Source organism: Zonotrichia albicollis, chromosome 1, assembly GCF_047830755.1.
Source record: "Zonotrichia albicollis isolate bZonAlb1 chromosome 1, bZonAlb1.hap1, whole genome shotgun sequence".
NCBI lineage: Eukaryota > Metazoa > Chordata > Aves > Passeriformes > Passerellidae > Zonotrichia > Zonotrichia albicollis.
In genome coordinates, this window is record NC_133819.1 from 98,893,986 (window position 1) to 98,920,453 (window position 26,468).

A 26,468-nucleotide genomic window follows, 5' to 3' on the forward strand; every position below is an offset into this window, starting at 1 on the left:
CTTCCTATGTTAGCTGAAACCCACTGTACTTCATGCCAGCAGTTTTAGGTCGTTGGCTGGAATGGCAAATAATGCAGAAGATATTTGTCATATGGGGTTTATTTCTGTTTATTTAATCTGCCTGGTTTTTGTAGAACATGGTATAGGTGGATTTATGTGCTGTTCAGGACTTTAGTGGCCATGCTTTCCATTGCAGTGTGAGGGGTATTGCTATAACTTAGTGGTTCTTTGTTCTTGAGTTCTCGCTTTTTTAATGGTTTTTAAGTGCATTGAGTTATCAGCATCAATTAGACTCTAATTATATGTCTTTTCCTGGTTGAAACAACAAATGTAATTGGTTTCTGTCTGTTTTTTTTTACTTGGAGAAGAATCATTTGGGATGCCTTGTGTTTGTTGCTATAGTGTCAACTAGGTCTTTCTATCTTTTGTTTGCAGTATCTCAGCTAGAGTGATTAAAGGTCAGTCTAAATTCACGTCTCTGTACAATACAAAAATACAGGATCTGACTTCATTTAAGCTGTCTATATTTAAGGTGTCTGTAGACATAAAATTGCACTACTTTGGCTGCATTCTCTGCCCAAGAATTTGTGCAGCTCTTGAGGAATGAGAGTCTTCAAAGTATGCTGGTAAACAACTAATAGGATGCAGACTTTCTGAACCACAGAGAAGTTTCTGACCAGTCTGGCTTTCCAACTTCTCTTCCTTGGGAAGTGTTGGATTATTCACCTGGATGATACTGTTATTCTCTAAGACTCTGTAGGTAACTTTTTGCAAGTAATTTTTGTGGTCTTCTTTTGTTGTTTGGGGGGTTTTTGGTCAGGTCATGTGCTGATGAGTTGACTTCCAAATATGAGTTTGTTTCTCTGGCTACCAAGGAAGGTGAAAACCAGTCCTGTTGAGCAGAAAGGCTACCTTCTGGTTCATGTAGTTATTTTGAACACTGCTGAATTAGAGGGCAGTGTAGGTATAGCCTGTCATTGCTTGACACAGGTTTTATTTGTTACACATTCATATCTTCTCTTTGCTTAGTTCTTAGATGTTTCTAACTGTGCTGTCGTAATCCATAAGTAGATATTCAACAAATGCAGGAAAGTTCAGAAGAACTCTGCAGTTTTACCATTGTTACATGGGACCGTTGCTAGTTTTTGTTCACATTTCTTTATTGTAGAAGAGAGAGTGTCAGCCCATTGTCTAAGTTGGCACTGATTGTTTAAAACAATTGTGAGAGACCTTTTCATGAGACTGCTGAATAATCTTTGTCCAAGCTTGGCAAGTGGAAGTGTCTGGGCATCATGAGATGTAAGAATAATTACTTTTCATTTCCTTCTAAAGGGACTTAAGATTGCAAGGTCTGAAGAATGAACTTTTGGAATCATAACTGAAAAGTGTCAGCAGTTTTGACATGGTTCCATTTGAAATTTCAGGCACAGGGTGGTGATGGACTTCTGCAAAGAATCAAGAGAATAATCTATGATGCCAAGTCTACTATAGTGGTAAGTTTTATTTTTCATTGAATTAGATGGTGCCCTTGTCAGTCAGGATACAAACACTTCCACAGGGTTTTAAAAATATTTTTTCATATGAGTTGTTTTTATTGTATATATTATAGGAATATGCATAGGTTTAACTTCATTAAAGTTCTTAATAATATGTGTGATAAATATTCAACATATCTTAGTTTCTTCATTTTTCACTGCTTTTCTGTATGCCTGATATGTATTTTAAGGGATAGAACAGAGAGAATTCAAGGTCCTTGACCCTTTTGACATCCTTACCTGAAACTGGATACCACTTCACTGTTCTAAGGAATGTTGCATTTTTGTTTAATTACTTAGAGCGTAAGGGATTAAATACTACTCTTTGTGTTGTTTTAAAACAAACATTTTTACTATCTTTCTCATAAGTTAATTATGCTTAACAAAATTTTGTTGGGAAGATCTACACAAATCCATTTCTTTTCTTGTCCTATGCAAGCAAATAAACCTATGTGAATTTAAGTTGAAACTCACTTGCTTCTAAATGAGTGTCTTCGAAACTTTTGTGAAGGTAAAGTGTTTAGCCACCATTTCTGAAAACATTGATCCTTCTTCCTGTGCCATTAAGCTACTCCTCACCAGAAAACTCTCCAGAATTTTTTTGCAGACTAATTTTTGACAAGAAGACACAAGTAAGAGTTGAAACTTTTTTCTTAAAAGTGGATTTTAACACCCTTAGAACAGTTGTTTCTAAAACTTCAAAGAATGCATAGGATATGCAGTTGGCATGTAAACATTAACTATCCCAATGCAATATTGTGATACTGAACTTGTGTCATTTTTTTTGAACTTATAGTAGAAATTGCTGAGGTTGAGGGCTCCTTGTCATTTTTACAGAAGAAAGCAAACAGACAAATCTTACAAAAAAGCCCCACAAAGCAACATCAATAATAAAACCCAAAACCCAAACAAAACAAGCAGAAAAATCAAAATAACGCATGCATTAGGACGAGAGGACACAGTTTTGAGTTGTGCCAGGGAAGATTTAGGTTGGACATTAGGAAGTGGTTGTTAACAGAAGGGGTGATTGGGCACTGAAATGGACTGCCTAGGGATGTGATGGGGTTCACCATCCCTGCAGATGTTTAATAAAAGACTGGATGTGGCACTTAGTGCTGTGCTCTTGTTGGTGGTGTTATGTCATAGGTTGGACTTGATGATCTGAAAGGTCTTTTCCAACTTAGTTGGTTCCATGATCCCTCTAAAAAATACTGATTTTAATTTTGGATGTTTTTTGAATAAATACACAGAGTGATAAGAGAAGTAATGCAGTAACTTTGTATATTCACTGAAAGTGGTTTTTACTTTCTATTTCAACAGTCTGTGTTCAAGAGTTCACCACTGCTGGGATGCTTTCTCTTTGGGTTACCCCTGGGGGTCATCAGCATCATGTGTTATGGAATCTGCACAGCTGATACAGAGGGAGAGGTGTTTGAGCATGAGGGAGCCAAAAAGGAAAGTGGTGATCGAGAGCTCACAGATGAAGGCAGTGAGGAAGAACAAGAGGAGGAAAAGAATGGAAAATACACAGAACTTTCAGATGGAGAGCTTAAACAGAAAGACATTATGGAAAAGAAAAAAGACTAACTTGTTCAGCAAGAGAATTCTCTAGAATTTCCAAATAGACTTATTTATTGGCGGTTGTCATTTATTGGTTATCTTCATGAAAGAGGATCGTTTTATCTGCATAATGGTAGTTTTGACTTGCATGTATTCACATTTTCTCCGAAATTGACAGAAAAAAATGGATGTTCTCTTAATTGTCCTTAGTAGATTAACAAAGAGCAATTTAAACTGAAGAAATTTTCAGATACAGTTCTATACCATTTTTGTAAGAGTTTTGAATTGTTCATTTCCAAAACAGAGATAATGTTACTTGACCTTACTATATGTGATGAACTGCTATTAATATAGCCCAGCTATGCACTGAATCATATAAAATTAAAGCTGAAAACAAGGAAAAGTTAAGAGAGCCGTAAAGTGTTTTAGAGCCTGATAGCTGAAGACAACTTACAAGTTTCATAAGTCACATGTTCTACCTGTTGCACATTAGTGTGGGAAAAGGAAAACAAAACCAAAACAACAAACTTCTGTTTCCTCAAATTAAATGCAAATTTTTGGGAATTGGAGGACCGTTCTACCATAGCAGTCAAGAATGTTTACTAGATACAGAATATGGGAATTATATGCTGTTTATTAGTGCTTTAGCAGCTAAAAATATTGGAAAATTATGTTAAAAACCTTTTAGAACATGATTGCCTGGTAATTATTTTCTGTGAGTGCTTGCACACTTAGAGTGCAAAAGCTCTGTAAGATTTCTGAATCCACAGCACAGCTTGATAAAGGAAGACATCAATATGAACACCTTCTGACTATTTGTATAATTCTCTAATGACAAGCTTTATGAATGGTGTTTATTTATTTTACAGTGTATACTTGAGATTGTTATATATCTTTGAAATAGGTAGTTTTGTTTCAGACTGTTACCCTCTCTGTAGGAGGGAGTTAATGAAGCTTAATATTAACATTGGTAAAGACTGATCAGTATAAAGCATGTTTGTTACCTGTTTCATCGTAAAAGCCACTTTTAATACAAACCTGTGACTGCAAAAAGGACTAATTTGTGTCCAGGGCTAAAACTCTCCAAGGGTAAGCTATAAAGCAGCCTTTGGCATCAATGCCTTGAAAAGTACAAAAACGAAACTTATATTACTCCACCTCAAACTATTCATGCTGGGTTTTTTCATTTTATTTCTTTTTTTTTTTTTAAGGGTATATTACTGTATAACACAAAATATTATGTCCTCCGTATAAGGCAGCTTGATCACATAAGAAATTGCTATTTAGTGCTACAGCACTAAATTTAAGAATTTTAAGTAGTAACCATGAGTAAGTTTAAATAGACAAGTTCTATGTTTGAGTAAATTTGATAATGCTGTAGAATTACAACCAGGGAAAATGTATTGCATTCTTCTTCCCTGTGGGAAAGAAACTTGTTTCTTCTATTTAAGTAGCTTGGTAACAGCTGGCTTGAGGTTGCCATGCAGAGTACCTTAAGTAGATCTCTGACTTGAAAGATTTTGGTTATCAAACAGTATAAACAACATGTAAAGAGATTAGGGATTTAAAAAAAAAATTCCATGTCTGATTATGAATACAAACCTTTTCCTTTTTGAAGGAAAGATTATAAATGCAGTCACAGAAACTGAGTAGCAGGTATCTGATATGGTTTTTTCCCCATTTTTTATATTTTCTCTGTTTTCTTTCTGTGAATTGCCTTTTTTTTCATTTTTCTCATTATAGCCAGTTGTACATAGTGACCTTAGTTTTTTTCCTTTCTGTTGAGGTTTTATTTTTTTGGTAGAACCTTTAGGAGATGTAGGTTTAGCATATACATGAGGAATAGGTGCTTAAAAATGTATTTAGAAAGGGGTATTTTCTTTAATGGCATTGAGCTCTGAGCAATTTATTGAAAAAAAATTTAAAAATCACTTAATGAAAAACTTGTAAATTTCTTTGGACTTCTGCACAACTCAGTGCTGATTAGTCAAAATGTAGGACTATTAAGACAGTAGTATCTTTTCTTTGTCTCTTAAGATTTCAGTACAGATCAGTTGCATATTTAATGTTGGCTCAGGCTGGAAACCTGCAGCATTTGACTTAATAAAAAAACCTGACATGGTCACTGGAATCGTGCTGTTCTTTCTCTGGAGTGTAAGGAAAAGAAAAAAAAATGCTTGAGTTCTGCTGCTGAACTGTTTCAACGTGGAGCCTTCTTTTTTTGTGGTTATTTTTGTTTGTGTTTATAGTCAGTAGTAGCCAGTTGACTAGCTGGGAAGTATTCTGAGATGTGGACCTGAATAATGATAAATACTGTGGTAGAAATGGATCACACTGGGATCTGTTCAAACTGTAGCACTTAATAGCTGGAGTTAGGAGGAAAGCCTGTGTGTCAGTCACTTCTGAACTCTAATATCTATCAGATGTGCACTGAACTGTTGAAAATTAGACTTGAAATGTACTGCTGTTTTCATCAAATCCTTCCCCGAGCTACATTGAACAAGTCATGGGGAGAAAAAAAGGGGGACAGGTCATATACTGGGTGTCAGAAGTGGTGTGAAATTAAGGTGTTTGCTGTGGTCACTCAAGTAATCTAGAATGCTGTCTGAGGAGGGGCATTTTATTTCTTTTCTTCAGTCTCTAGAGGTTTCTTAAAGCAACTTCACTGTAATAACTTTCAATTCATAAAATAATGCTGCTTTTTTAAGTCAAGTGTAAGCCTTTTGTTTTTCTGTAATAAAAAGGACGTAAAAGAGCTTGTTTCCTTTGGATTAATTTACGGTGTCAAGCTCAGATGTTACATATTTTGTAGGAGGCTGTTTCCTGGAATGTTTGCACTTTAGGCCCCCAGTCATTCAGTGCAGAAATGCAGCTGTTATTCTGCAGGATTTTGAAAACACTCTCTAGGTAGGAGTTTATATTTGCTTGTCTGTGATTTAGTGAGCACTCTAGCAGTATAACACCAATGAATCTCCGAAAAAGCAGTTTTAAAATACCAGACATACAGGAGTTTCTGTAGCAAAGGGAACCTGAGTCAGCCTGTCCTAGCTTACATTTCCTTCTGGAAGCACTTGAGTAGTCCTGGCACTTGGACATGCTCAGTCTCATGCTGCTTCATTGTGTGCCTGGGCTGCTTTAACAGCTCTTGTCCACACTGTGGAGCTCACTGTTCAAAAGGACGGGAGGATGGCACTCTCAGACATCTGATGTGATGAAGATGGCACAAAAGTGCTTAATTCTCATGAAGTACTTAAGTAAAAGGTTCAACTTGCTCTGTTTTGGTCTAGAACGGCGTTACCTTATTCCTCTTGTGTCGACATGTTTGGAGAAGGAATTGTATTTGGAGGAGTGGGAGGGTGGAGGATTGTTCTATGGACAGCCAAAAGCTCAGGTCAGTGAAAAGGGTGCAAAACCAGAATGTATTTCCATTAAGTTGTTGAAATCTCCTGAGACTACATATATTTCAGGCTGTGTTATCCTGTGACAGACTGTACTGGCTCTCAAATCTTCTCGGGGAGCAAAGCCACTTTCTGCACTTTTGTTCCCATCACTGAGCACATCTCTAACAGATCGAATCACCCTGAGCTTTGTTGCTGGAACCAACAAAGCCAATTTTGACAGTATTGTGCTGAATGCTTTGTTGGGCTCCTGGGAGGTTTTTCTAAGCTCTCTAGGCAGTGTACGTGTTCCTGAAACAATTCTCTGATTTCTGAAATTTTAACCATTTTAAAGTATTACTGTGAATATATACAGTTTATGCTGACATAAAGCACCATTTAGCAGCTGATGTGAACTCTCCTGTTGCTAGCAAACTTCCTCCTGCTTATACACTGAGTAGAGAAAAATGCAGGAATAGCAAGGATACACAGACTACAAGTATTTTACATAAAGCATTTTTAAATGGAGAATTGTGGCAATAATAATATTCAGCAATAAAACCTTTGAAGAGAAGCAAGGAAACCTCCAAGGGAATTACTAGTGAGAGGAATAGAGTTGCTTTGTAGTCCAGTTGCAAGATTGGTGTAGACTTCATCTGGGTTGATGATTGTCCTGGCCAAAACGATGGGTGCTTTTAGGCTGTCTTGAGTTAAGAGATGGAAGCTTTGCTAAGCTCTATGGCTTACACATGAAGGGCATGAAAATGGAATAGGAGAAAGGAATGAAGGAGGGCCATATGTTTTCATACCAGCGTCTTGTGCTATGAGCTATGCTTAACATAAACTCCCACTGCTATGCATTTAATTCCTTCCAAAAGAAATCTTCTATTCTCTACTTACTGTGCAGAGGACCTTTGGCTGATAAATTTACCTGCCATACCACGAGTAACATTACGAAATCAAGGTAATTTGTGGAAGTTTTTGCTGTTTCTCCACAGAAATGTACACTCCAGGTTACTCAAGATACTTAAATGGTCATCATTTGTTCAAAACAAGACCTGAACCCCAGCTCTCTTTTGTCTTGGGTTGCTACGCCTCTACTTTAAAGAAATGACAATTTGTAGAATACTTAAATTTGTGCTAAGGTGCCAACTTGTAGTCTTAATGCTTTCAGGAATTAAAGATCTAATCAATGATGTAGGATGTGTATTTCCATCGTAAAGAAGTGGCTTTGGTTTTTCTAAATAAAAAAACATGCAAATATTGCAGAGGTGGCTGCAATTTAATTCTCTTTACTTGAATAGCAAATGTTGACTCTTAATCTAAAATAGACAATATGCTGTTCATGGACTGTTAAAACTTTGTCATAACACTAAAAGAAAACAAAAAGACTTTATGACTTCAGTATCTAAGTTTTTAATCCCCTCCAAAGTAATTCTTTTTTTCTTTTGTCATTGAGTCATTTTTGCTTGGAACCGATTGTAACTTTTCTGTTAATCTTCTTTTTTTTTTCTTAGCATGCTTTTATGAAATCATTTGTTTGAGTATTGTGACAGCATACTGTACTTGAAAAATTACAATGCAGACTGGTGATTTGGATGGCCACTGGGTAATTTTGTTCATTTCCTCTTTCCTTTTGTAAAATATGTCTTTTTTGATCTTAGCTTTGCATACTGGACCAGTTGAGCCACTTCTCTTTAGTGCTTCTTGCAGGATCAGAAAATTCACTAAACATAGCCTGTTGTTCTCAGGTCGGTATTATAATCTACTCAGTAACATTTTCTGAAAGCAGACTAAAGCTGAAATAAAATGAAATCCCTGTACAGATACCACTATCAAAATATCAGACTGTTTTTGTAAGACATTTTTGAGATTATTTTGTCAACAAACTGTTAAATCTTCAAATATCAGAATAACTTTCTGAACAGAGCATCTGGTAGAACAGGAGATGCTTCAGCAAAACGGTGCTCCTATGGTAGACTGCCTCCCAAAAGGTGTAGATGATCTGTAGAGAAATACAAAGTTTCTAGGAATAAAAATCTACTGTGAAACGAAGAGATCTTCTTTACATAAAGTAGAAGAAAGGTAAGACTTCCTCCTTTTCAGTCACTATGAAAATTAAATTGAAGGGTATTTCCTGCAGAATATGGGAGAAATACTTGTTGGCCCAAACAAGCCCTTGACAATGCATTAGCTACTTCTAAGATGGAGGAGGAGATAAACTGCCGTCAGCAGATTTAACATCTAAAAGCTGTGTCTGGCTCCTGATGGATAAAATAATTATAAATTATGCTGTGCCTTCATGCAAAATTGTGCTTTATGCAAATAAACACTTGAAAATTGAGCTAAACCTTGAGATGGCATTGTCACAGTACATGTCTTTTGCTTTCCTATCTTTTAAAAATACCTTTTTTTAAAAACAAATGCAGAAGGATTACATATTTTTAATCTTCATGGTTCATTTATGAAATCCCCAAATTCCATCCAAAAATGCTGTGGGTTACAAGAGATGGTTCAATATATTGTGGTGTTAACTTAAGATTTATCTGATACTACTGTGAGGTAAGATCAATAGTGTTTTGCAGTGGGTTGAAGAAGAGGTAGTATTTTTTAAAAGGTTAATAGAAGTATTGTGTCAATTCCTTTGACAGACAGAAATGCCAGAATATGAGAAGTTCCTTTTCGGATCTTTAAGGAGATGGGAGCTTCTTGTATCACATTGTCATGATTTAAAATAGAAGGATTTCTAGCAGAGGAAGGGTAAGTAATACTTGATTTCTAGAACAGGATTTAAAAGAAGATATCAATCTTGAACATAGTGCCATTTTGTTTTTACACATTGCATACGTGTTGTTAGTTTAAGTGGTCTGTCTTGGGCAAGCTGTCAGTGCATTAATGTGAATCTGTGTTGGGTTTTAGTTTCCAGAGAGCACCTGGAATTCAAGCATAATTCAGAAGCACGGGGTTCTTTCTGTGGGCTGTAGCTGCCTCAGCTTCAGATGTCAGAAATTTAAATGCTAAGATACGCTAAAAATAATGCTTTGAATTGCTCACTTAGCTTTGCAAAGTCTCAAGCCATATGAGGAAAATTAATCCAAGTCAGGCATTGTGTGTTAGCTAATGGAGATTATCTGATTATCTGTGATTTAAATAATCTCAAGAAGAGAAGTTGCAAGCCTTCTTTTGGTTTCGCAAATGGTGGCTATGAAGTGGGAGGAATTTTTCATACTGGCATTTTTTCATACTACATCTAAAAGGTGTGATCTTGGCTAGAAATGTGCAGCAAAGCTCATAAGAGAATGAAGTTTGCAATGAGAGCTAAAGGTATGGTGATCTCGAAGGCTATTCCTCATGTTTAACTGCAATGGAGGCTAGGAAATAGTTGTAAACACATAATAAAATAATGAAGCTTGTAATATCCCTGTTGAAATGATACGCTGCTCTACCATGCCAGTCATCTTTAAAGAGTGTTAATGAGCCTGTGGTTGTGTCAGGATATGATGTACCTTGTAGGTAAGAAAAAGGGAAGTTTTCACAGCACTGGCTGTTCTTTTCACTCCTTCCCTTTGGAAGAAGAGATACCTCTGGATTGACCCTTGGTGTGAATTAGCACTGCTGACCTCCAAGCCAGTTGCTTTTCTCACACCATTTCCCAGAAGCAGGAGCTTGACTGCACAAAGCAGCATCTCTGGTGAACTGCAGCTTTGGAAGCTGTGCCACACACATGTGGGTCACCCCATGGTGGTTTTCAGAAAGAATTAGGAGTTGGCCACAGTGAACAGGAGCCAGAAAAGTGGTGGCAACAGGGACTTTAGGAGCCCCAGCTTTGACACGCAGGATGTGTGCTGCTGCAGACAGCTTTAATGGCCATCTGAAGGCACAGGGGGAAGGACGCTCCGCACACTTCAAAAAGTCATCACTGCATTGCTGTGAAGATGCATCATAAGGGGAGGAAGAATACATGAGGTGCAGAGGTGAGCAGACACAAAAGCCTGTGGGCTGTTTCCTCCGCTCAGGCCCATGCATGGTTGTTTGAAGATGGGACAAGGCCACTCTGTTTTGGGGACAGCAAGTTCATGATCATAGACAGAGGTTAGTCTGTGCCTGTGGATCCTTGGGCAGTGAATTTGCCCTGTCATGTTTCAATTAGAGTGTAGACATGCCATGGAGCATTAAGTTCAGTTTCTGGCCATCTCCCTTTGACGTGAAGTGCAGTTTTAAGTGAGTTGCTTAGACCATAGTTTCATTATACTGCAACTTTAATGACAGTGCTGGCTTAAGGAGTTTCTATCCTCATACCTTAGTAGGCTGTCCTTCAAATTATGGCCAGGCAAGCTATTGGAAAAGCAATGCTGTAAGTGGAGCAATGAAATGATCCAGTTGAATACAACTCCTTGAACATTGTGACAGTGTATGAGAGACCAAGAGTTTGGAGGAAGCAGCAGAGGGGGGAAACATTTTAATGGTATTTCATGACAAGCTGGCTATGCTGACTTACATATTTATTTTGCCCTCTACTTTCTCCCTCTAGAAACCAAAGGTGATTTGGCCATGTCCTTACAATGAAGGAACTGTGAGTTGCTATCCCAAGATCCCTCTTACAGTGGTGAAATAAAATTGTTTGTAATGTCTCTTAACTTCTCCTTTCCAGGAGAGAGTTAAAACGGAAGAAGAAAAATCTGAAGCCTTGTCATGTTAGCAAAATGCATCTTGCAAGGGATGTAACTGGGTAAGAGTGGGATGTACAGAGTATAACTGTGGGGAGTCACTGTCACAGGGATAAGATGACTCACTAGGTTACACATTTGTAGACAAATTCTGCTTTAAAGCTCTGCTTGTGCATGTCAAACCTTTAAAGGCCTGAAGTCTGAGTCCAGACTCAGCAATCTGTTTCATTTGTGCATGACTACTTATGCAAATAACCAAGAGAAGCAGGAGCTACATTATAAGAGGGAACAGGATTTTCAGACTTGCATTTTAAAAGAAAAATTTCTTTCGTGTATAGATAGAGAAAACATCCCTTTATTCCTATAAAGGAATTCTAGACTGATCCATCTGGCACATAGCAATTACAAAATTTTTTGTATAATTTTCTGTGTGAGAATTAAGAGCTTTATGAGCTGGATAGATTTAAGGACTGTTGCAAGAGAAGGTCCAATGAAAATCTCAAATGGGTGAAATGCTTTATTTTGGAAACACTTTCCAAGTTAGATGAGAACAATGTGGTTGTAAACTTGAAGAAGCAGAGGAGACAGTACCAAAAATTATTTATTTTATACTCCTAGTATAAATATATATACTCTTTGACAGAAAAGCAGAAACACCTTTAACTAGCAGCGGCCAGAGATGCGTGCTGACCCTTCTTTATGACTGAAAAGACCACTTTCTTCAACCAGGTGTTCACTTGCCTCTTATATGTAGCAATTTATTCTGATTTCTTTCACTTCTTTTTCCCATTGCTCTAATTTTCTTTGTCTCTTTTTGTATTTTGCATTCCTATTCTTTTACCATCTTGTTTCCCCTGCCTTTTCCCAAGCTTTTTTTTTCTTTTTTTTTTTTAATCCCTCATTATTTCTTTTCCTATATAATAGCAGGAATAAATATACATTAAAAACTGATAATGCTGTAACAATAAATAGTTAGAAATCAGGTTACTGTGTGACCTCTCACACTGTTTCATAACATTTTGTTTCCTTAGTGGTCCAACATGCTCACCATTCTAGTATTGCTCATTAACTTTGACTGGCTCAGTTGAAAATAATGGGCTATTTTATTACTGAAATAAGATTAAAACTTGTTCCAGGTAACTTGCAGATTTGAGATTGAACAGATTTGCATGCAGTACAGAAAACATGTTGTCTTTGAACTTTTTCCTTAGGAATTACCACATTTCACTCCTATATTTGGAGAACTATAATTTTATATTTGCTCCTTTTGAATTTTTGCTGCACTTAATGCAGGATTTAAGGCTCCCCTTCAAACATACAGATAAGCATTTACTGATTAGTTTTATCTTTAACTCAAGACGATAAATATGGTCTTGCAACTTACTTTGTCCCTAGGCTTTTATTAATTTCCACAATTATTGTACAAACAAACTTATCTGCTACTCTTGGTGTTCATATAGTTAATCTTAGTATCAGCAACTGATTCCTGTTAATTAGAATACGTATGCAGAGCATATATTTTCCAGATTTAAAAAGCAATGTAGGCTTTCAGTTTTTTCTTCAGAGTCCTTTTCTTTCCTCCTTGTCTCCTGTTTTTATAGTTTTGAGTGGAATTTAAAGAAAGAAGATTATGTGATCTAGAAGGGAATAATTTTAATGCACTGGCACAGTGTCTGTGGAAAACACAATGGTTACTGTTGAAGGGTTGATATTCTCTTGGCAGAACTATTTTAACCGAGCAGAACTAATGTTCTTTGTTCTTCCAGGCTGCTGTACTGGTGCTCTGATTGTCAAATAGCCAAGGTGTGCTCATGGAGACCTTTTACTCCTTCCTCTTCTTTGTTAGTATGGATAGAAGCAGACTACCTTAGAAACAAACTACTGTGTCCCATACAATTGATACGCCACAAGGATAGCTCTCAGAATGAAAAGATCTCATTTCCCTTGTTTGAGATATGGCCAGTGCTTGTGCAGTATTTACAAGAATAATTCCCAATTAGTCCAAATATTTTATTCTTGAATAGAACTATAAGATCTCTGTAGATTTTTCAAATGTTTCTACCACTGTAGTTAATTACCTTTTTGCAAGGCAATTTTTTTTTCATGAATTGTTTGTTTGACAGTGTTATTGTGTTAGCAAAATTCTATTTGAGCAAGGCCTAAATTTCTGTGCAACCTACAGAAATGCAACAGGAAAAATGATGATTCAGCAAATGCTGTCATGTAGAATCCAACCCCCAAACATCACAAAGTTAATTTGCCTGTATTCATTAAGTCTTAGGATTCAGACTGCTAGTTAATGTAATTTCTAGTATCTGTGTCTGCTGTAATGAGCTGAAATGATCGATTTTTTTATGGTGCTGTTTAGGCCATGCCACACCCCAAGTCTCTCAGAAAGAAATTGTATTAACTTGGTTCTGCAGAAATGTAGTTGAGGTCTTGTAAACTGTGGTTCCTTGAAATATTTGAACCATGATCCTGGGAGATAAAAGACTAAGGTAATATGTAACCTAAACAGAAGTTTATCTGCAGATTCTTCAAAGCAAAATAATCTCTCCCTTTCAACTTTCTAAAATACTGCTGGTTGAAACAGAATTCTAAACTAATATGCTTCACTCTCATTGCTTTTGCATTCTATGTAACAATCAGCATCTTAATGCTTTTCTAGAGTAAGTTGCTGCATAATGGTAAATAATCTAAATTTATAATTTTATAGACTCCATATAGCTACACAGTTGCTATGAAATATCTTTATATGTGAACAGTGGAAGCATAGAAATAATTGAACTTCCTTTAAAACTGAAAATCCCAACGAAATATAAAAGTTCAAAGTAAATTCATCATTAATAAAATAAAATTTTATACCTAGATCAGAGGTGCAACTGTTACACAGGTAAAAATTATAATATACGTATTTAAATTAATATCTATGTATTTCCAGTTTAATATATTCATATGAGGGCAATATTAAAGCATTGTTTAATTATCTATCCTTTAAGTCTTCTGAGATTCAGGAAAAAAAATCACACTAGTGAATAAAAAGCAAAAAAGATTATAACCGTCAGTCATTTGCATAATTCAATTTTCTAACAGCACATGATTCAGTTACTACTGAAATTAATAGAGAAAATACAGATCCTCACCCCGAAAAATACTTTTAGAATGCCATGGGAACATCTCTGTAGTTAACACTTCACATTTTTTAACAAAAATTTAAACAGTACTGGACAATTTCTTGTGAGAACAGACCATGGAATTTGATTGGGATTTCAAGTCCTAATCTTCTAGCCATTTCTCTCTGTTAACATGGTAATAGAAGTAAATGCCAAGTCTCTGAATCTATGTGTTCTTAATGTGGGATCTTAATAATCAAGAACTTAAACCAGTCCTCCTAGTTCAAGGCAGCTGCAATATAATTGAATATTTTAAAGTAATTAAATTGGGGGAAAAACATCGCAAAGAAAAAAAAAGAAAATTCAAATAATAATGTTTTAAAGTCTTTTCCATAATATCCTAAACATTTTCCTTTAATGTTTTCTCTTTGCAATGTTCTGACATTCATTCATGATCCCCACTTCTCAGAAGAGTCACTTTGTGACGCTTTAGTTTAAGTCAACCAATAAAACCCAGAAGTGGCTTTTAATGCTTTATGTTTGAAAGTAATTGGTCAGCAGTTTAAATAATTTATATAATTGGTCAACTGGTTTTAAACTCTAACATATATATTTAAGAGAAGGATGACTGTCAGTTAAAAATCCTACTACTCAAAAGGGACTACATTGCCACAAGGAATCACAGGTTTGATTCAGCTCTAAAAGAGTTCCATGTGTATAAGTTATGATTGAGTCAAAGCTGTAATATTAGATGTAGAGCTAAATTATCTGCTGCAAGCCGTTTGCATGATTTTTATAAACAAGTTTTCAGAAATACTTTGATTACCCACTTCAGCTGCCTTTTGAGTAATCCAAAATAATACCTTTCTGTAGAAAAGTTATGCACCTAAAATGGTGAAAATTTGAAAATTACTTTGCTGTGCTGTTCCAAGTGTACAAAATGTCATTGATGATGCTATTTCCAAACCAAAGAAAAGAAAAAAAACTGAATTCAACCCTCTTTTTCCTTTTCTTTGAAGCATCACTGCTGTAACTCCATGCATTTGGTTTTACTGTTGTGACTCATCCATGAATATGCTATTTTTCTCCATGCTGGGGTACTCTTCAGTAGTCTGTATTTGGGACTGAGGCAGCAAAATAAAATGGGTTATATTTAGATGTTTGTTAAATTTAGTATCTTTCTCCTCATACAAATTCTACTCAGCTTTAGTATGTGAATGTATGCATTTCTAATATGAAGATACTCTGTCCTGTTCTGGAAACATTTCTTATGTGGTGCACTATGGAATTGTCACAGAACTGAATTTCTGGGACTCTTACACTATATTTTCGTCTAAAACATAACTTTTAGAGCCATCTACCAACTTCTTTTTTTTCAAATATACTTCAAAACACTAGAGCGTGAGTTCTTTTTCTGAGTCCCCAATAGCTCAATATGTAAGATATTTAGGCAGTTCTTCACCAAAACAATGAAATACCAGTTTAAAAGAAGACAAGAGCTGCATCCATGTAGATGGCTGAATGCTCTTCATAAACATGTCTTAGGTCTGCATCACGCTGATGTTAGCTACTTTGGCAATCTGACCATAAGTTCTGTATGATTTTTGTGTAGGAACTCCTGGAAAGACAATTAAAACTTTGACTGTCAGTGTGACCCCCAATGTTTTCTACTTTGATGCTTGTTTTCTGTGCCTGAAAAGAAAAAAAAGAAAAAATCCCCAGAGGACCGAGCAGTGCACTAGCTGAGATATGATTACACTTTGCCTATTTCTTTTGTAACAGTTAAGTAACTAATTATTGAGGGGCAAATAAGTCATCAAAGATTCAAAAATGTGCCATATATTCCTTACTTGGCTACATATTTGCACTTCGGATATAACAAATCATTTGTATTTTTCATGATATTTTTAAAAGGCCTTTAATTCTAGTTGTGTTTAGATTATTTTTAAGCTGTGTTTTATGGTGATTATTAATAAAATATGAGAAGTTATATTCCAACTTAGATTATAGTAAGCACTCATTTTTTAGAATATGAAGGCATTTTTTTCTGTTTTATGGAAGAGCTTTTTTGGCTTTTTTTTTGGAAACTTCCTAATCTATTTAAATTTGTTTCAAGGAAACGTCATTCAGGTTAATAATATGTCTAGTAAGGAATAACGTTTTTTTTCTATCACTTTTTACCTACTCTTTTTGCTCCAAGAATTTCTGTATATATCTTTAAATGAACTTGAAAGACTAAGCTGAGTGTTTCAGAAAGTTAATTTGCCAGATATAGCCAAAATTGTGTAAATTTTAAATCATACTGATGGATTGTCAGAACAGATACTTTTGAAAGGTCAGTTCAGTAGCAGGATACAGATTTTAATACAGATTTTTCATTATATAAACAAGGATTGATATATGAACAAGAAAAATTCGTATCCATAAACGCTGAAGTGCAGGAAAGAATTATCTAATTTTCAGCAGATTATAAATGACTTTATAAATAAAGTATAGCTGACTTATAAACAAATGAGAATGGTTCATAACTTTGTCATGATTTCCACCAAGTCATAAATACTAATTGAATATGTATGGGAAGAACCATGTGAAAAATATATTTTGGTCTGGGGTATAGGCAGACTTTGAAGGATTTATTTGATTTACTTATTTAAAAGGTCTAATCTGTTCTCAATGTGGAAAATCTACTGAAATTTTTAACACAAAATGGAGAAAATTGAGCAACAACATGGATTAGAAAAGACTGGTAAATTGTATATGTGTCCTAATATAATATGCAATTTATAATACATATATGTCCATTTAAAAAATTGTTAAAGAAAAATAATGCCATAATGGCAAAGCTCTGAGATCCAGATCAGCCCTGATGTTTTCCTAGATTGGAATTGGAAGCTCTTTGATGTCATAATGAAAGCAGTGGAATTTCAGTACAAATGTGTAACCTGTTCTGCAAGAGTGATTTGTTGACGGTGGTAAATGACAAATGTTAGATAGACGTGCTCTTGAGGTGCTGCCAGCCTGTTCCTTCTGTGCACAGGGCTTTTATAATTTGTTTGCCATTCCTTACGCACAGCTAAATGGGAATATCCCTATAATTACAGTTTTGTGTGTCATCAAACATCTGAAAAAATATATCTCTCTGGTTATTGTGTTGGGATTAAGCCATGGCTCTGTGTTATTAGCTTGCTTGTGGTGCTTAATGCAGATTGTAGCTACATTGTTTGTAAATCTTGCATAATATCCTAAACCATTATTGTTCTTGACCTGTGTCCTATCTATTATCATACTTTACTGGGGTTGTGTTTAAATTACATTGTTGTGGACTGTTATCAGTTTTAAAAATTTTATATCACGAGTATGAATAGCAGCCATCGCACTTTGGGGATTTCTTCAATGCGAGCAATAAAATGCTCCAGGAATATGTACAAACCGGTTTCATCACGGTGAGGTTATGAAATGCAATGTGTGTCTTTGTGTCTTAACATGCCTGTGGTTTGTATGCAGTATATTGGCTTAAGAAATGCAAAACCTGAAATGCATTATTGCTTGGCAGAAGAAAAACAAATACTTGCAAGGGGAATAGTTTTTAGTCGACCTGATGACATTTACTTTTTTGGGAAAAAAAATCAATAAAGGATTGATCAGAGTATTTAGAAAAGAGGGAAGCATTCTTTATTAAACAATCTCTCAATCCTGCTTTGCTGTTATCATCTTCACAATTTTTGTCTTCTTTCTGTGCTGATGTTTCCTATGTTCTAAAAATTCTTTTTTCTGAACTGTCACATTCCTGCCTCCAAAATCAAAGCAGCATCATTATTGTGGTGGCCAACAGCTGGCCTGAAGGTCTCACAAGTCTGAACAAGTTCAAAATTAGCAGTAGATTAAAAAAAAAAATTACATTGGAATGTGTTCACCCATTGAAGGGAAATTCACCTAAGTTTGCCATAGTTGAGATTAGAAAGAAAAAGGAAAAAAAAAAAAGAAAGGTGCTTATTTGATAAACGAGGTTAACAATATGATTTTTCACTGAATTTGTGGAGAGGATAAAACTTTGCCGTAAGGGCTTTAGGATTAGGTCATACATAATTTGAAAGATAAGAGCTAAAGTCACACCTACACTGTTAGGTTTGAAGGAGCTTTTCCTGTATATCTGGAGTCTGGTTCTCCTAATTCCCAGAAAATGTTACGGTTACTGGTGCATTGGTCATATAAAACACTGGTGTGTATCACTCAAAAAACTGCAAAGAAGGTACCAGTTGCTATTGGTAGTGTTAATTGCAAAATAATAATAAAAAAAATTATAATACCAAGAGTTGGTAATAGTTACTTTCTTAAATATTTATTTGACAACATGACATTAAACCAAAACCAGCTCCAGATTTCATGTCCATTAGGTACTTTTTTACCTGTGCATGTAACACAAACGATTCTTGTTCTCAGAAAAATGGAGGAGTGAGGCAGCCTGGGAGGTCTTTTCCATTCCTCCTGGCAATGAGTAGGTAAGCAGTAAAAATTGGTCTGACTAGAAAGTGGAAGGTGGTGGTTATTCTAAGTTAGTTTCAGAGAGGTATATACCTGAGCTCTTAGGTGGTGTTTTAAATTATTGTGGTAGTAATAGATACACTGCTACATTTTCTGTGAGATGGTTTTGACTCCTTTTGCCCTCCCTAACAGGGATAGTTTGTCTAATACAAAGATGTTTTCCCAGAACAGTAAAGAGGAAGATACTTGTTACCAATAAAAAATAACAAGATTAATTAGCTATATTTGTTTTCTTTAAAGAAGCACAAAGAATTGAAACTTTGGCATCATCAGGCTTTCTCTTCCAAAGGATGATGACAAAGTTTGGGGCTGGTGAACTAGGTTGATGACAGTCACTACCCACACCCTTTGTCATTTTCCTTTTAATGATTTACTGTTTGGCTGATCATTAGCTGGGAAGAACAAATGTTTCCATAACCATACAAGACATCCAGGCTCATATCCCTAATTACTATTCTTTGGAAAGATGACAGGACATTTCACTGTAATTACAGCTCAGCTGGATGTGGGCTTATGAAAAAGAACTCATTGCAGATTATTGTATGGGCTGGTAGGATGGCACTCTCTGTGTGGTGTTTGAAACCAGCAAAAAACTAGACCCGATATTCTTATTGATTCCTTAGTGTAGCAAAATTATTTGACAGAGAGCATGTGAGTATTCAGTTTCTTTGCACAGAAACTGAGAGACTTGATGTTAGAAAAAGACTTGAAACATAATTAAGCTCATGATTAGACCGAGACATTACTGAAGGCAGCTGCATTAGTTCAAAATGCAGCAAACCAAGGTTATGGCTACTGTAAGTTTAGCAAGCAGAGAATCCATGCTTGTAGGTAGCAAACTTGCCCAAAGCATTTCAGTACGTCCTTAAAATGCAGTCGTATTTAAAACCTGACTAGAAAAACTGGATGGTGCTGCTTGAAGTATGTGATATCTGGGTGTGTAGGTGTCTCCTTGCTTATTTTTATGATGCAATTAAGTTGTCATTCCTCTACTTTCATCATCATGAAATTTTGCTCAGCTGCATTAGGAGAAGTTGCCTGTGTACAGAGGGGAACGGTACACAGCCAATAATTTCTGAATTACTGATCATCTTGGTATAAAAGAATGCATATTCAGTCCTATGCTATGTTTTTCAAATTGTGAAGGAATTTCATTAAAAGTTGTGAAAATGAATTGTCCATACCAATTTTCAGGACAAAACAAAGCATGTCAAGATGTAACTAACACCTTACACTTGTCTAAATCCAGTTTATTAACTTACTTAAAATTCAGTCCAGTGAGCACAATGACATTATATATACTGTATCTTGCTAAAAATCTCTAACCAAAAAAGCTGTTTTCCTCTGAATTCTGTAATGTCATTTGATGGTATAAATTAACGCTGAATCAAGAAGAGCTACAAAAAGTTTTGCCAAAACACCTGCACTGTGCATATGACAGCTTACTAAATAACATCTGGATATTGAATCTAAATTAAGCTAAAGTAGTTTCTTAAACCTTTCTTAAAATCTTCTTGTAAGACTTCTTGTGTCTTTCCATTTTGAAGATGGTAGCACCTATATAGTCTAATAAGACATACCAATGAGTATTTTGCTTAGTAAAACTTATTTAATATAAAATTAGGTGAGTATCAGAAGCTATTGTGGAAAAGATAAAAAACTACAAAATGGTTGTGTTAAAAATCTGATTGTAGCCACTCTGTTAAGGTGCTTTATGACACCTCATGTGTCACCACATATGACATCAAGGATCATCTTGCCACAAGGCAGACACCTCAAAGCAAGCCAAGAACATTTATTGCAGTAAAAGAAAGCCTACTGACTCAGGAACTTCTAGTAAAGGGAGAAAAGGGCCTTCAAAGAAAGGTGTTGGTGTTTACATCTGTGTCTGTATGGCTGGGTTTGTAAAAGAGTTGGAAGTATTTACTGCATCATTCTAAGACTATGTTTGTGTGCCATGCTTGTACAGGAGCTGGAAGTATTTGCTGCTTTATACTGAGAGACATCAGCTGTGTTCATGCCAGTCCTGACTTATGTTTTGACCTCCTTTCACACATTGCTATTAGTGGTTGACGTGACCTGTCTGTCCCTTATGACAAAGTAATGAACTAGAAGTAAAAATCTGTTGCAGGAGCAGAGTTTGAGTTGTATGAGCAATCAGGAGTGAAGTGGAACCTATAACACAGCTAAAAAAATACATAAAAATGCTTCCATCAAGGGGGAACAATAGTTATTGCTTTGGTTTGTGCTACTGCCCGTCTCCATCTAAACCAGCACTTCCAGCTCCTTACCCTCTGACACTTCTATTCTGTGTCTTGTGCTGCGTTTATACTGCTGAAAACAGAGCTCCATGTTTCACTAAAATCAATTGCTAATCCCCTACTATTGGTAAGACTCTGAAAGCTGAGGCAAATACCATTAGAGCAATGCCATTGATTGGTATTCCAGCAAATGTGTTGGTTTGTCTGCTTAAACCTGCTGTCTAATTAGTCCTGAACAAGCCGAGCAAGCAACCCCAAAGTGACACCAGAGCCTGCAAGCGAGTTAATATGCTGTTTCTCATTGTAGAAAGTGTGCCTGTACATGTTCAAAAAAAAAAAAAAGAAAATTGGAATTTGCATTTCTGATGCAAGGCATCTTCCTTACTCTTCATACACTTTACTGTCTTCTTTATAAACCATGTTGTGTACATGTGTAAGATATCTACTGTATAAATCTGAAAGGGATAAGAATTTTAAGATTCTGTCCCTTTTAATTTTAACTCTATTTTATCTTCTACTCCTGACTGCTTAAAATAAAACCACATGATAACTACATATTTTTAGGTTCAAAATAAGCAGCACATGGAAAATTTTAAAAATCTTGAGAAAGTTACATCAGTCAGGTGTTGAACTCAGTTTGTTAGAATAAAAGTATTTCCTCATCTCTGTTTTTAACATTAAGTAGTTCACAGCTGAAATCAAGAGCTCTTTATATTCCAAATAATAGTACCTGGGACGCACTTTTTCACAAGGATGTAGATCTGTGGTTTGGACCTGTGTCCCAAGATGTTGAAGTCTACTCCTATATGACTAAATTTAAACAAACATCTACTAGAAAAGCATTAGAGGAGAAAACGGGTATTTTTAAACAACAAACAACTTCATTAAAAATTACGGCTTTAAATTAACAGAATAGGAGCCAATTTGCATTCTTCCAGAGAGCCTCAAATCTCCTATGACCCAACCTGGTAAATGTCTCACCTTGTTTTATTCTTTCAACTCCCACTGCTCAGACTGAATCTCCTCCAATTAGCATTGTCTCTGCAGGTAGCAGATCCGTGGTATCTGCTGGATTGTTGGGGCAGTTAGACTGGTGGGTTATAATCACAGCTGGGTGATTTATAGGTTTCCCTGTGTGGGAAAGTTACTGCTCAGTGAGCTGAGGTTTGAATTTACAGTAGTGCTAGTTTATTCCAGTTCCATTTTTAAATATAGTTGGGAACAAGCTCATTTGAAAGTGAATTTACAGTACTTACAGTAGGTTACCTGGCAAATTACTCAGCTATAAGTTCTAGCTCAGTTTGTGAAAAGGGCGTGGGGCCTTGGTTTTTTGGGTTTGTTTGTTGGGGTTTTTTGGGAATTTTTTTGGTAAACAAATCAAATTTTTCTTTTTATTATAACCTACTAATTGAAACTTATGTAATGTTTATGGCTCTATTCTATTCAGTTAACCTGGTCACTGTTGTTACTAAGGTACATGGATTAGCATTTTACCTAGGTTCTATTCTAAATATGTTGACAATATGCCTTAAGCACAAATGATGTTGCCTGCTGTCATGAGGTACATGTCCTGTAACTGACCTTTCTGAATTCTGCATATACTGCAACATTATAGGTGTATGTGTGCTCCTCATCTGCACCAGAGATATTGAAAAAAAGTCCTACTGCATGGAGCAAAATAGTGGCTTATACAGTAAATGCAAACCCAGTAAAGAGGCTGAGACAAGAGAGCAAGTAGTTCCACCAGAACTCCAAGTGATGGTCCAGCTTGGATGGGATGGGAACTCCCTTGAAGGAGTTTTTGGTTTCTTTGTATGAGGAGTGGTGGTTTGGTTGTGTCAGAAACCACCTATAATTATTTAATGCTACTAATTTCCTCCAGCTTCTAGAAAGACAAAGCTGCCATCTACTTCTTAAAACACACAGACTTCTTGTTTAAGATTTCATTTGAAGCATTTCTTTGTCCTAATTCATCTGTAAATATGATGTTGTAATGCTTGCTTACACTTAACAGAGTACCTACCAGTGCTTTCAGGCTCTTTAATGAAAGGCAACTTCATTGCAAATTAATTTATGAATTTTAAGAAACTCTGGGTGTGTTCTGTGACAGAGTTCTATTAGTTTGCCAGCCTGTAGCCCTTGTAATATGAAACTTCAGAAGGTCAGATGTGGATTCCTAACACGTGCTTATTTTAGAGTTAACCTGTGGCATCTGGTTTTTTCTTCTCTATCCCCCTTCCTTGTTAGACATGAATATTCCTGAACTCTCTGGAGCAGAAGGTGATGCCACTTAATGATTTCAAATACACTATCTTGACACTATCTTTTTACACTGTCAGTCATTGCTATAAGATCAACTCCAGGTCCAGTGATCAAAGGAATACAGTTATATTACCAAGTACAAAAACTGAACTTTAGGGCTGGTTGTTGAAACATGCATAAGTTGAAAAATATTTTTTAACAACTGCAATAACCCCAGCTTTCCAGCAGATGACACTTTCACCAAAATACTTTAATCTCAGTTCGCATAATTTCTGATTCCTTCCCTTTTCCCCTGTTGAGCAGTCATTTTGTGTACTTTTTTTCCTGAAAGGATTCCTTGCTTGGATGCTTGATTACTGCAGCCTCTCTACTGTTCCCAAATATATTAGTGATGCGGTGGAACTGCATCAGTGCCATTCACAGATGTTCTTCCTGTGATTGCAATGCCCTGTTGTTCAATCCTCACCCTTTCCTGGTGGCTTAATGGGTAATTGAAAGCTATGGGGGTTTTGGACCCTTAGCAGTCCTACCACTTGACTTTGTATGCTCATCACGTGTCAGTCTATTGCAACATAAGGAATATTTAAAAACACCAAGCCACTGCAAAACTTAAGTTTAGCATTACTGTTGTAAGGCCAATGTCAAGGTCATTAAAGAAACTTAATAACCTAAATGGCTTAAATTTTGGAATATCTTCCTAATTATGCTATCTTGCAGAATTTTCAGGCTTGCATCAGGCATTCATCTGATTTGTACATGTCAGAGAATATTGGATGTGCAAGATACTGGAGTAACCTCAAGGACCGCTTGTGTGAATGATGAGTAAAGTGTGAAGGAAAAAGATGGAGGCAGAGTGGAAAGCTGGGGCCAAGGGCTCATCAGCCTCAGCTTGGCAACCTCACTGTCAGGCAGGGAGGGGAACTGTTTCTATCCAGGAGGAGACACTTTGGACAGACGTCAGCAGCCTGCCTTGGAAGTCAGCAGTCTGGACACATCAGAGGCACCATAAAATGAGAGGCAAAACCTTTCTTTGAACCATATCTGTGTTTCCTGTTTGTGCTCAGTTTCCCATGGCTCTTTTATTGTGCGGTGGCCCTTACTGTACGGATGGCCCGAATGCAAGGAACACGATGCAGGGCTTAGTAGGCAAAAGGAGTAAGAACTCAAGAGAGCCAGAATACTATGATTTTCTGCCTTGTTAAAGATTCTTACTTTAGGTGCATGAGGCTTGGGCCTGAGTGAGAGGACCAACCAGTCTGATAGCTGTGAGCTGGCAGCAGCAATTGGATGGCTCTGCAGACACCGATAGGCAGGAACTTGGGTCTCTGGGAGGCTTTGCTGTGGGGCTGGGCATCTATATAATGATCCTGCAGAGACAGATAGGCACCAAAGAAGCTTCAAGGATCTAAGCAAGCATACTTACTAAAGCCAGTGACTCATATCCATACAGAAAGTGTTCTTCTCCTGATTCAGGTCTTTATTATTTTAAATGCTTAATTAAGTCTCTTTGAACCCACAGGTGCAGCCACTTACTGATGCTTGCTATTTGTTTTCTTTTATTTGTCACAGGCTTTCATTTACCAAGATATTTCAGTCAGAAGACTGAACTAGATGTATTTGAGGGGATTTTAATATATTCTTGGAAACTGTGAACAACTTTGGTACTCTCCTGTTCTATTATCTGGATGCAACTATGTGCATCTGCTTAGAGGCAGGTCTCTAGTGGCTGGCTTGACCACTACCATTCCAATTTTGTAGGCTGATTGAAAGTTGGTTATGTATGTATGGCTGCTAAATTATTTCTTATGAAAAAGTGGTGGTTTTAATTTTTCTTTATTCAGTGAGTTGAATTTCAATACTCAAATGGCAAATACTAAGGAAAAGAAATCTTTCTGATATATGAGAGGTAAATGAACTACTTAAGATTCAGACTTTTTATGTCTGTCTAGTGACGAGCCAAACATTTATAATTTTCAAAATATGAACACATTGAAAATTACATTCACTTTCATATGCATCAGTCATACAAACTTTTTTAACTGCTCTCTTCCAAACTCACTGTTGATGTGATTTTTTTCTTTGCTTTAATTTCTATGAAGTTATTTCACAATACCTGAGCTGTTAAGTTATGCTTACTAAGTTATTTCACTGTTTGTTAAGCTTTTTCATTTCATGATTTCTTAAAGCACTGTCTAGAATCCAGGCAGTTATGCAAATCATTGAACTTCAGTCATTGTGTCTGAATCTTTCTATATCAATGAATGATTTTTGTGTTTAGTTTTTCTTGGTTTGGAGTTTTTTGTTTTTTTTATTTTAGCGTTAGGTTTTTTCAACCCAAAGAATAACTTTGAGGGATTCAAAAGATAGCTTATGGAGTAAAGCTTGGCACAGAGGCATAAGAAGGATAGGAGGAAGCTAGTAGCACATGTTTGTTCTGGTTTTGCCAGAAGAAATCTCAGCCCATGTCTCCTATTTGCAGGCTAAACTACTCATCACTGAAAGTACAAAGAGAACACTGCTGTAGTTGTTTTGTTTTATTTTATTACATATGCCTGGAACCTAAATAAATAGCACAAATTTTGTGTTAAAGCATTAACATGGTTTTTATTCACAGATATTGTTTGAAATGGTTTTCAAAATTTCAGGATAATCAGGTGAAGTAAGCTAAGAAGATGCAAAACTGTGTGCTAGGAAATAAATACATACATAGTATAAACAACTTATGTACTTTTCATGTTAAATTTTATTGTCAACTTCAACGCTCTCTGCATATTTTACAATTTAGTTGGAAAAGTTTGTAGCTGATTGTTTTTGTTCTGACCTCCCCTTGGAGGGAGTGCTGTGCAGACTGTCTGAAAACTGGGCTTTCTGCTTACATTATGCTAAAAATGTCCACTGCTTATCATATTCTGAGAGCGTAAATTCAGCTTTAGTCTAGTATTCCTTATTGTTTTCCATAGCTCTCTGAAGATGACTAGCCAGAAGGGAACTGTAGGTGCTGGTATTTATGGCAACTTTGGATGGCTACAAATAATGGCTTACCCTGAAATGTGTTTAGATTCACCTTGGCTTTAAAGTATTTTTGAGACAGGGCAAGCTGTGGGACACTGAGAGCACTGTGCTATAGGTGAGGTTACCAAGATCTCTTCCC

At 36.2% G+C, this 26,468-nt stretch overlaps 2 protein-coding genes across 5 annotated transcripts in view; both read left to right on the forward strand.

Moving 5' to 3' along the window:
* Positions 1-5,850, forward strand: part of TMX3 (thioredoxin related transmembrane protein 3) — a 29,425-nt gene extending 23,575 nt beyond the window's left edge. For 2 of the 3 annotated variants that reach the window (XM_074547944.1, XM_074547953.1), the window contains 2 exons: positions 1,425-1,493; positions 2,856-5,850. In XM_074547944.1, coding sequence (XP_074404045.1) covers positions 1,425-1,493; positions 2,856-3,122 — 336 coding nt within the window. In that variant the 3' untranslated portion in view covers positions 3,123-5,850. Of the gene's footprint in view, positions 1-1,332; positions 1,494-2,855 lie in introns of those variants that run through there. The other variant, XM_026790982.2, reaches the window with a different exon arrangement.
* A 140-nt stretch (positions 5,851-5,990) lies between these two features.
* LOC102075064 (protein-glutamine gamma-glutamyltransferase 5) overlaps positions 5,991-26,468 on the forward strand; it is a 35,670-nt gene continuing 15,192 nt past the window's right edge. The window contains exons 1-3 of one of the 2 annotated variants that reach the window (XM_074547931.1): positions 5,991-9,232; positions 11,004-11,045; positions 11,124-11,201. The gene's annotated coding sequence lies outside the window, so the exon portion shown is untranslated. The remainder of the gene's footprint in view (positions 9,233-11,003; positions 11,046-11,123; positions 11,202-26,468) is intronic. The other variant, XM_074547937.1, reaches the window with a different exon arrangement.